Source organism: Littorina saxatilis, linkage group LG6 (genome assembly GCF_037325665.1).
Source record: "Littorina saxatilis isolate snail1 linkage group LG6, US_GU_Lsax_2.0, whole genome shotgun sequence".
NCBI lineage: Eukaryota > Metazoa > Mollusca > Gastropoda > Littorinimorpha > Littorinidae > Littorina > Littorina saxatilis.
The window spans coordinates 24,947,637-24,959,638 of NC_090250.1; the positions used below are offsets into that span (position 1 = coordinate 24,947,637).

Consider the following 12,002-nt stretch of genomic DNA (forward strand, 5'->3'; position numbering starts at 1 on the left):
AAACAATCTAAACAGTTCCAGTTAGATTATACCCCACACTTGTGCACTTTTCAGTTGTCGGATTAGCGAGAGTACTGTACGCTTTGAAGAGTCACTATCATTCAGCAGTAAGTTTCATTTTTAAGCGCCTGTTCAAGACTCTGGCTCGAAGCAGGTCATATGACCTCCCTGACGTCAAACTCTTTCCGATCTATGTACTAGTCCGCAGGAAAAGTAGTTCGGGGATTCAACTTTAATTGCGCTTTCTGAAATATGTAGACTGTGGCTCTTAAAAAGCAATTATTTTGTATACATCTTACCCTGGAATGATATTTTAAATCTTTTTCAAACCCGACACACATGAAAGTCATCGCGGAATAATTCTATACTGAGTCTGTAAACAGGGCTTTCATATGGAGGTTGTGATGGCGAGCAGTATGTGCAGAGATTACATGTTTACAACGGGGATTTATTCCTGTTACTTCAAATAAGTCGATTAAATGGATGAAATCTTACATTCACAAGAACTCAATGTGTAGTTCTGTCATTCCATGGATATTTTTGTGGTGAATTTATCTCGAAATTAGAGATCCCACGATGTAGACCAGGGCAACCAAACTGGGTTCTGAGAACTACGTTTCAGTGGGACTGAAACTGTTGTTCATTTTCTTTGCCTACCTTCACTTCTTTTGTGCCGATATTTCTGCGAAATATCAAACAATCACTATGTCCATAAGCAGGTGAGACTGTGCTTTCAAATTTGGCTGCTTCTTACACGTGCCGTGAAACGGTGTATGGGAGTCGGTTGGGGAATGGAGGCTTGGGACTTTTCGCATGTCTGCATATTTTGTTGCACAACCTGCCTATGTCACGATCGTAAAGTAATAATCTGTAATTTTAATGTCATTAAGGGTAGTTGGGTAGGTCTGTTCATGTGAAACTAGTCGAAGTGTCCAATAGCACAACCAGAGTCTGTATTGCGACCTCTGTTGCCCGTGTCATGTCTGGCTATTTTTAGTCAACATCGGATTACGACGGCCGAGGCATGTCCGTCCGATGTTTCGAATGCTGTGTTACATTTCTGTAATACCCATGAAAATGAAGACTGAAGACTTCACTGTTCTTCATCATAGGTCAGTTATTTTACCGGAATCACTTAATCAGTCAGTGGCGTTACAGCAAGCCACCACATTGGGCTGAAATTAGACACTTTTAAAAGCAAAACCTAGACTCCTGAGATCAGATACAGACACCATTTAGCCCAGCAGAAGATTGTTGCTACGTTTGTAGTTCAGGACACGTATCAATTTTGTAATGAACAGAATTGTCAACAAAGCTCTCAAGAGATTTCAATGTTTAGTTTGGTTGTAGTCGTTTATATGTCTACTCAAGTGGTTTCAGCTCGAGGTAGGCAGTGGCCAGTGTACACAAATGCAGGTAATGCAAGTTTGGCCCCAAGCCAAAAACACAAAAAGAGTCAAAAATTCCCTTGGAGTTACTGATACTCACATGGCTTTTCTTTCTTGGCAAATCTATGAGTGTTTAGGAAGCAATTGTCATGTATCCTAAGGATGCAGTGGATGAGTAAGACAAAGAATTTTCAATTTCATCATCCTGTATGGGATAACCTTAATCATTATGACAGGTTGTTATGTTAGAATTAACTCATTTGACTTCATAGCCTGGGAAGGTGTGAATTTCCCTGCTGTTGAATTCTCCAACACAATGGAGGTCAAGGGAATATATCGTGGGTGAGCAGCAGTAATGACGTACATGTGTTTACCTTGTATGATAATTCAGTAGCGTCAATTAAACCACAAAGAAAAGTTGACACAAGGTTCAGACATGAATGATAAATCATTATCAGCTTTACACCAAAACCACATGAATATTTCGCAGTATCCCCTTCCACACACACACACACTATGGTTTCCTGGTGACAGACAAAGCAAGAACATTTTCATTTTCAAAATGTCTTTCTGTGTTGTTGAATTTACACCTCAAATATTACTATTAATAGGACTTCTTTGTGTCATTGTTTGCTGTTGTTCCTTTTAAAATACATCCATTTATAGTTGTTTGGTATGCACCCTTGGTTTTGATTACCAAATAAGACCAAAAAAAGCTGTTGGTGTTTTGATTACGCAGAACCGTAACAATACTAATATGATAAGAATATAATCTAAATGTATGTCTAATGATATATATTGATAAATCATTCGAAGGACTGGGTGGCCGAGAGGTTGCGAGTTCGACCCTGGGTCAGGGCGTTAGCAATTTTCTCCCCCCTTTCCTAACCTAGGTGGTGGGTTCAAGTGCTAGTCTTTCGGATGAGACGAAAAACCAAGGTCCCTTTGTGTACACTACATTGGGGTGTGCACGTTAAAGATCCCACGATTGACAAAAGGGTCTTTCCTGGCAAAATTGTGGCATAGATAAAAAATGTCCACCAAAATACCCGTGTGACTTGGAATAATAGGCCGTGAAAAGTAGGATATGCGCCGAAATGGCTGCGATCTGCTGGTCGATGTGAATGCGTTATGTATTGTGTAAAAAATTCCATCTCACACGGCATAAATAGATCCCTGCACCTTGAGTCCGAGTCTGGAGATACGCGCGCGATATAAGACTTCATATTATAACAAATAACTCTTCACCAGTGTTGTTCTCTGACTTGGATGACAAAAGGGATGACAAGGTCGGTTGTAGTACCTGGATTGCATGTATTGATCCCACTGTTCTGGCTTTGTCCCACAAGTAGAAAAGTTGATGGTCAGAAGACCTCTGACTCATAGTCCTAGAATGTCAAAACTATCTTTAGAAATAGAATGGTTATCATCAATGCTTATTGTTGTACAGTAAAAGTTGCAACACCCCATTTCAATTTCTGAACTTGCTTTTTTGCATTTTTGGTTCATAACCTCTGTTTGCTTACATCTATTTTATAGACACTAGGACCAGATTTTTTAGGACCAGATTTTTGTTGTTGTCTTGAATTGAAAGGGGGTGTTACTGTACAGCAATAGTCTGGCATTTAAACATCAGGGCTAAGGTGCACGAAGCGAAATTAGGTGCCACCCTAACGGGTGAGAACAAACAGCGGGGCCGGAATCTCTGATTGGTTGAAATTACAACTAATCTCAATAGACAATTTCAACCAATCGAACAAGGTGGCTGGCTCCCATCCGGTTGGTAACTTTGTCGTGCATCTCAGCCCTGGTGACTGTTTGCAATGAAAAGTGATGTACCATTGTGAAGTGTATTTGATTCTCACTCTCAGTGTGTGTTTGACTGGGCAGGACTGAGGTGGAGCGTAGACGGGATCAGGCCCAGAGAGACCGAGCTAACATGGCTCAAGTTGCCAGCGATCGACAGGAGGAGTTCTTCTCCCCAGAGTCTCTTTTCCAGCCCCCCTCTAGGGTATGGAGTGTTGTGTCATCAAACGCATTTTTTTCATTTTTGGGAGGAGGAAACTGCTTTGGAAAAACGGGAGTCTTATGGGGGGATGGTATGACTATGAGAAGGTGGGGATGGGGGTGCAGATAGCTGTAGCAGGACGACTGGACATAAGAAGTATTGATTCGTGGTTGTCAGGGCAAAATACAGTAAAACCTGCGAGCAAAGGACACCTTTGGGGAACCTTGCCACTGTCCTTTGTTCAAAGGTGTCCTTTCTTTTGAATATGAATGCGCAGACATTTTTTGGGAAGAAAAAACCCAGCCAAATAGTTTTATTCTAAACTGTGCATTACATGTAGTCATACAGAAAGTGACAAAGAAAACAAGTTCAACATGCAACATGTACATGTACAAAACCAGAATCAGTCTGGTTTGGTTCAGACGCACATCTTCAGAATGCTACTCAAGTTCATGACAGCTGTCAGCATTTCAGGGTGAACGGAGAACGAGAGAGAGAGAGAGAGAGAGAGAGAGAGAGAGAGAGAGAGAGAGAGAGAGAGAGAGAGAGAGAGAGAGAGAGAGAGAGAGAGAGAGAGAGAGAGAGAGAGAGAGAGAGAGAGAACGACTGAGCGAGAGAAAGAGAGAGAGAGAGAACGGAGAACGAGCAATAGCGAGAACGAGCGAGAGAGAGAGAGAGAACGACTAAGCGAGAGAGAGAGAGAGAGAGAGAGAGAACGACTGAGCGAGAGAGAGAGAAAGAGATGCAATCGGTTTCTTATCTGAAGCCATTCACGGGAATATTCTTTGATCGAGCTCTCGAAAACCACTCGAAGAGTTCGCCGTTCAATTTCTTTATCACATCGACTCTTTCTTCTAAAGTCAGAAATTTCCGTTTTGACATGATGAGACCGCGATCGACGAAGGATGAGACGAAGATGCATCACAGTACAGAAAGTAGAAACCCTAACTTGTTTTTGTTTGTGAGTTGAGTTCAATTCACGGCATCGACCAATGAGCGTGCACCATACAAAAAATCAATCTTTCAAGTGCTGTCGTTGGCTTACAAAATAAGCTTCTCGCGCGTTCACATCGCCAGCGAGATTGTATTTGCAGAACCAAGATGGCGGACCGTTGTTGACAGGTAACGAACCAAATCGGGACCAAAAGAGAGTGTCCGCGTCCGCGCCTTTGAGGTGTCCGCTCTTTTAAGGTGTTTTTGAGTGTAAAATACATCCGTCCTCACTTGAAGTGTCCGTTATGCAAAGGTGTCCGCCGAATTAAGGGTCCGCTGGATGCAGGTTTTACTGTATAAGGAATAGGTAAAAGTTTATGTATTGCCAATGGTTAACCCAAAGGTAAGTCCCCGTAAGACTTGAGTTGTAAATGAGATGTTAGAGGATGGGAGTACAAGTCATCACAATCATCTATCCGCTTAGTGCACAACATTGTATGGGGGGGGGGGGGGGGGTTGGTCAAGCAGGGTGAATTAAATCACTACTAGGAAAAGGGATGAGAAACATGTGATTTCATTATTTTGCTTGTTTGTTTCCTTGGTTACTCTGCAAACTTCACTCATCAACGCCCACAATACTGCTTTATTTCTATAGAAAGGAGTAGTCTGTGAGGTAATATTTTAAGACCAAGTCGTTTATGCAGATCAAGAAGGTGGCGTCATGTTTGTTTACATCCATACATTGCTAGCGGCTTAGAAGAGACGCTTTGAGCAGACGTGACTTTATCGCAGACGACGAATCGCTAATTTTATTGATATTGATGTACGAAAGTTCTTTGATATTATGATAAAATGTTAGGCTTCTTTGTGCCAAGAACTATTTTCAGACTTAAGTATTTGACGATGTTTAGCGGAAAACAAAGTTGTGTAATTCAAGAAGGAATCAGATTATTTTCCGGAAGATAGTGATTCAGGGTCAGAGGTCGCCATAGCGCACGAATATATGCAAAGTAGTCTGGAGATTTAGGGTGTATATAATGTTTCGAATTTCGCGCGCTCGGGACTCTATGATTAACCATTAAATTTAAAGTCGTTTTACACGCAGATCAAGAAGGTGGCGTCATGTTGGTTTACATCCATACATTGCTAGCATCATCAAATTGGAGCAGTTGACTTGGAAACTCAGAATACATGATTTTTCAGTGGAACATAAAGTCTGCTGGTAAAAACTACTAAAACTAAAGGACAAGCATCATTTACTTAAAGACTGTAAGCAAAGAGCAAGCACCATATAACCGTTGCTGCGAATTAGTTGACGAACCAGTGACAAGGTCAGACAGATGTAGTGAAATTATTTTTTATTGATTTGCTTCTTTGAGACTGGACTTCCCTACATTCACAGTGCCAGTGGTTTCGCTCAGAACCGGCTGGACAATGAAGCCTGATCTCCTATCCTTGTTTGGTGAAAAGATAAAGAATGGAAGGAAGAATAACAGATGTTTTGTAACTGTAAGAATAGATCTGTACAAAAATAATCCGTGGGTGATTAGTCTCAATATTTCTATCAACATTTTGTTCTGTCTGACTGCCAGTATTAACCATAATCGTGAATCTAGTGATGGGAAGGTTTTTGCTTCAGTGCACTCCTAGCCTTAGTATCTCTCTCTCTCTTCACTGAAGCAGCTCAACTTTTCCACCGTACATAATCTGTTGCCTGATGTGCTGTAATTGTAAGTGTAATGAGGGAGTAGTATTCTTTCGGTCTATTTCCCTCTATCCATCGGTCCAATTGAGTGAGAAATGCAATGAGAAAGTGCAGTAGTAGACTAGTACAAGACTGACTCAAAGGGCATTTACTTTTCTGTGTATGTTTTATATATATATATGTAAATTATGTTACAGGTATTAAGTGAAACCAGGCATTACGCGTAATGCCTGAAATGTTCAGGCATTACGCGTAATGCCTGTGACCACTAGGCATTACACGTAATGCCTAAAAATACCAGGCATTACGTGTAATGCCTGAAAATCATTGTCAGGCATTACACGTAATGCCTGAAACCTGTTACAGGCATTAAATGAAACCAGGCATTACGTGTAATGCCTGCATATCGTTTGATAGAATCGGTCGAACAACAACACCTTTGACTCTCGCTCGTTTCTTCTTCTTCAGACACTCTGCGCACAAAGATTTGTAAAGTGGGGTTCACGTAGGACAGGGTCCAGATTGAATTCATCTGGCTAAAACAACAACAACATGTCAATGTACCCGAGCGCTACATTCAAACTACTAAAGATCGTGAACAACTTACGTCGAACAATAATAACATTTGTCATCATTTTCACGAGTTTTCATTCACAAACACCTGGGAAATAAATCTCATGTTCCCCATGCAATAAATCGAGGTGGTGAATGGGTTTGAGCTTTCAGGTGAAACGTGGATTGTCAAAGTAAAAGCCAATCAGGCTGATTGTTTGATATGTGGAACCATCGCGGCTTTGGATTTGTGTTTCCGAGGACAACGATTGTAAGCATTCACTCTCAAAGACCCAATCAATGTTGATAATTACCGTGGCGACTCATGGTCAATTTGCAACTTATCTCTGTAATCGCAAAATCCACAACGAAAAGTCATAAACACTTGAAAAGAAAAGAAATATGCTCAACACTTACTGAACTCACACGTATGATCGCAGCTCTGTACATTTTCAGACTGGAAGAAAAGCATCAACAAGCTACGTTTGACGTCACAAACAAGGTTGACGTGTTATCTCGAGCTACTGTGACGATGCTTTGTGGCCCGGAGTTGGATTCTAAAAATTCGTCTCCCTGTGGGTTATTGTGCATTTTGTTGCACAACCAAAATGATGACAAAAACAATGTTTGGTGGCTTGTCGTCAGACTAGCAATTTTTTGTTGGTCCTCCGGGAGCATATCGCCTTTTGTCTCATATTTATCAACCGCGGCCTTCGGCCTTGGTCGATAAAGATGAAACAAAAGACGATATGGTCCCCTTGGACCAACAAAAAAGCTGGTCTGTCAACAAGCCACCAAACATCTTATAATCTTTCTTATGAGAAAAAAAAACACCGTTTACACAGTGTTTCTCAAGCGAACATTAATAATAATTTGATATCGTAGCTTTCAACAGCCCGGGTATGTGAGATAACACAACGCAATTTTCTTATTAGCTGTTTGTGTTCCAGCAAGAACGATACAGTCAGTGTACTTTTTTGTTACCTCCCTTTGACATTATAATTATGTGTCGATTACTCTATCAGAGACAGCATTAGAGATAACCCGGTTTCAGTATTGTTTCACGATAGACGTAGAGCTGAATACCAACACTCAAATCTGTTTTTGACAAACACCACACATCACTTACTTTCCCAAGAGATGATATTCATGACGTGACTTTGTTGTTTTCTGGAAGGCAGCTTTTACTTCTTTGATTGTTCTGAAGTACACAGCTTTCGGGAGCAACTTTCTGCCGTCCTTTTCATAATGTTCAAACAAACGTCGAGTAAACATTTGTCCTTTTTCATTATCCTCCATGGTGACGAATAAGCAACTGGTGAAAACTCGACTGGAAATATTGGACCTAGACTTTCCATTGTGACATGCACTCACACTTACGTGAAATTCAAACTATGGTGAACACTATGTCAGAAATATAATTATTATTTTGCATTGCGAACCATCACTCATAATCGCAAAATAAAATGTGCATTCATTTCAAAGCTCACTTGATTGAATGTCAGTTACTATATTTATACCATGACATTTTGTCAACACTTTGTCCTTAAAAAATGTTCTCACCGTCATCCAAGAGGTAATGTGTATTGCCTGAATTGCTTCAGGCAATAAGCGTAATTTTGAGAGTCAAATTTCAGGCATTACGTGTAATGCCTGGTATTTTTAGGCAATACGTGTAATGCCTAGTGGTCACAGGCATTACGCGTAATGCCTAATTATTTCAGGCATTACGCGTAATGCCTGGTTTCACTTAATGCCTGTATCATATATATATCTAAAAGACTGAGGCTAGAATAGATAGAGAGGTTGCATGCATGTGTGAGCTTGTTGGTATGTTACCAGGTGTTCCTCCTGGAAGTAAAACAATTTTTCTGAGAGAAGAAAATCAAGCTGGTATTATTGTGTGTGTTACTGTTAGCAAAAGAGAGGGATGAACGTGTGTTTGTATTGTATGACTAGTATCAACACCAGAAAAGCTTACATGTACATTGGTGTGTATGAATATGCACGAGGAAACACATTTTTTTAGCGTGTTTGTGTGTGTGTGTGTCACTGTCATTGTGTGTGTGTGTGTGTGTGTGTGTGTGTGTGTGTGTGTGTGTGTGTGTGTGTGTAACTAAGAAAGTATGAGCATGTTTGTGACATTGTGTGTATGACTTGTGAGAAGGGGGAGAGAGGGTGACTGTGTGTGTGTAGAGTGCACAAGGTCATGTTGATTGAATCTGCTCGGCGACCTTGACTCTCAGTCCTGTGTTTGTTTTTACCTGAGCCTATCTCCACCATTGCGTTCACTGTTGGTTTGACCGACCCAGATTCTGGTGAGGGAAGGCCAGCCTGGCCGACATGCAGCCGAAATCGGACATGAGTCCTGGCTGAGCCAATACAGTAAATAAATAGCCCTAAGGGAAGCCTCTCACCCAGACCATACAAGCACTCCTGTGGGAGACTTAAAAGTGTAGGTGACAGTAACTTATCTGCATACATTTATCTCATGAGTGCTGGGTCATTTTTGATTCCACTCCTAATCTAATGCTAGTGGAGGAAGGGGAACAATTTGTTTGAGTAAAGATAAGTGGGTACTTACTTGGGTCATGTTTGCTTTGGGACTTGGGACATTATAGTGGACTGCTTTTTTTGCCACCAGTCTTATGCAACCTTATCTTTGATGTCGTAATGAAAACAAAGCAGGATTCTTCCGATTGGAAGATATAGGTTGCTTCGTTCCTATTTATTACCTTTTATTAGTTTTGGTTCTAGGTTGTAAGAATGAGTGTGTATTTTCATTGTAAATTATGCAAAGCAATTAATTTGGGGCCATAATTACTAAGGTGGGGCAGACAGTGTTGCACTTGTTATTGATTTTCTTGTGATTTGCTTTCAGGTGCAAGAGGAAACCTATACTGATGAGACTGATGACACCACCCTCAAGTTCGAGTCGCTCTTTGGGCCCTGGGAAAACATAGTATGGGAGTCTGGAAATCCCATTGTCAAGCATTCTGATCAGACTGTTTCTGACCGGGTAAAGAGTCCCTCGCTTCACAGAAAACCAGCAACGGACAGCAACCCTCCCAGGAATAACGGAGACCATAGACACCCGTCGCATGCTAGGGCGAGCTCCCAGCCCACTGAGACAAAGCCGATTAACCACCAGCAAAACAGCAACAGTCGCTATCGCAACGAGAGTTTGAACAGGTCGGATAGTAAAAGTGTGTTGCATGAGAGGACTTCCAGCTCGGGTTCTGGCTCTCGTGTTCCCAGCTCCCAGTCTCACAAACCAGACAAAGTGCGGCCTCCACCTTCTCACAGCTCACAGCCATTATCACAGGGTAGTTCACCCTCACCCAAGACCAAGCACAGTTCCCAGTTGACCCCACAGGGTATAGTGGCATCGCCCAAAACCAAACACAACCCTGTGATTGTGCCGCCCAAGAGGAGTGTCAGTCCTGCTGTTATACCTCACGAACGTGATCGTGAGCCTCAGCGCCCTCCTCCCACTAAAGACCTGGCTGGTTCTGTCAAACCTGGTGCCGACCACCACCATGGGTTCCGGCCGTCCAGCAGTGCAAGGCCTCCGTTCTCCGACAAGCCGTCCGCTGCTCACCGTGGGCCAAGTACCCCTCCGTTCCCACCCCCCTCCTCCCATCATACACCACATCGGACTCCACCCCCTCCACATCGAACCCCGCCTCCTCCGCATCGCACCCCACCCCCTCATCGAACACCACCGCCCCCACATCGGACACCACCTCCCAATCACCCACCGCCACAGTCACACAACGCAATGGGTGGTAGAAGTCATCTCCCTGAAAGCAAGCCCAACCTCACCCTCAATATCAAGGTCAGTATATTGGGCATAACTATTATTATAATTAAACTTTAAATTACTGGACCTGTCAACTCCTGGTGTTGAGCATTAGGCAGCTATCCGTTTGAAAAAATAACAAGTTTCATTGACTTTCAAAAGTTTCATGCAAGGAGTCAAAAACTGCACATTTTTTATGAATATATTTGGACTGCCACCGGGCAGGTCTTAGTCGCCCTCAGCCAGGCTCACATCAAGTCCCGCACGTGAACTTATTACGTCAAAAGCCTACATGGAATTCTATTAGTCTCAGCGAGAGTGAGAATTTTTTCTGTTTTGAGTACTTTAGCATTCTGCTCAGACTGTTAGCTTCAGTCGCTTTTTGTAACGCCTGCATTCCAGCGTGTTGATACACAGTTTCTACACAGTTACTACAATTCTGAGTGATCTGCTGCTGCACAGCTGGTCTCAGCTGAAAAAACCTCTGTCAACATAGGTGGGGTACAAAGTGTTAAACTTAAAGACCAACTGGAAATGAAGGATCTAGTTTCCTCTGTATGTTTTAAGACTTCTCTGATAAAAATATTCTTGCTGAGCAAGGGATTAATACCAAAAGCTTTGATATTGATCACATTCCCTCATAAACACCTATATTCAGGAACTGAGGGAGCAAGTTGGAGTTATGCGTTCAATTCATGGTCACATAAAAGTGTGACAGCAGGGGGTGTTTTGGGGAATATAATATTGGATCAGTGCTTGTAATGTATTTAGAAGATGTTTGAGGTTTTGCCAAGCTGAGCTTTATTTTAAGGGGACCCTAAACCTTTGTTTTCAGTGACTGTGTTATGTACATGTTAAACATGTATTGAGGTAGTTGTCTGGTGTATTACTATTACAGTGTAGTCACAGGAAACCAATCAGTTCTGAACATTAACCAGTTTTATTTCTTCTTTTAATGAATGCATTCTACCAGTGGGGTTAGAATTTAGCTTCTTGTGCTGTTGCTGGTGGGATTTTTTCACTTGAAAACTGATTTAATTTTTTTGACACTGGAATTTTAATTGTGATGAGTCAGAAGTGTGATGTGATAAAAGTTGTAAATCTATTTGAAGCGAGTTGACGATAAAGTTCATGCTCTATACATGTATACATGTACTTTCTTATGAACTGACTTGAGAACTTAGCTTTCAATAACAATAAAAGGGTGATTAATATGGAATAATGGAAGCATACCAAATTATGAATTTCTCATTTATGTTTTAATTGGTGAGCTCTGATGCTCTTGCTTAGCATTATGTCCTGTGGCAGAATATATTTCACATCTATTCAAGATTTAAAAACCCCAACTCAGTTATCATTTGATCAGTGCAGGCACGAGCCATTGTCAATATGAATAAATTACCTTGAAAAGCATCTTCAGATGCATGTATGTCGAATACCCTATGTTTCCACTTAAGTTTTACTGAAATACAGTATTGGCCTTAACCGGTAATTACTGGTATTTTAACGGATGAAATGAGAAAATACTGGAACAAAAATGGCTGCCGGTATGACCTACCGGTTGATTTTTGAACTACCTGTTTTGTTTCGCTGGTAAAACAAGAAAACCAGTAC

The 12,002-nt window shown here is 41.6% G+C and overlaps 1 protein-coding gene across 1 annotated transcript in view; it reads left to right on the forward strand.

Annotated features, from left to right (window-relative positions):
- The first annotated feature begins 398 nt into the window (after positions 1–398).
- The window catches only part of LOC138968806 (AF4/FMR2 family member 1-like), an 84,066-nt gene continuing 72,462 nt past the window's right edge, over positions 399–12,002 (forward strand). The window contains exons 1-3 of the mRNA XM_070341450.1: positions 399–719; positions 3,279–3,399; positions 9,468–10,424. Coding sequence (XP_070197551.1) covers positions 706–719; positions 3,279–3,399; positions 9,468–10,424 — 1,092 coding nt within the window. The 5' untranslated portion in view covers positions 399–705. The remainder of the gene's footprint in view (positions 720–3,278; positions 3,400–9,467; positions 10,425–12,002) is intronic.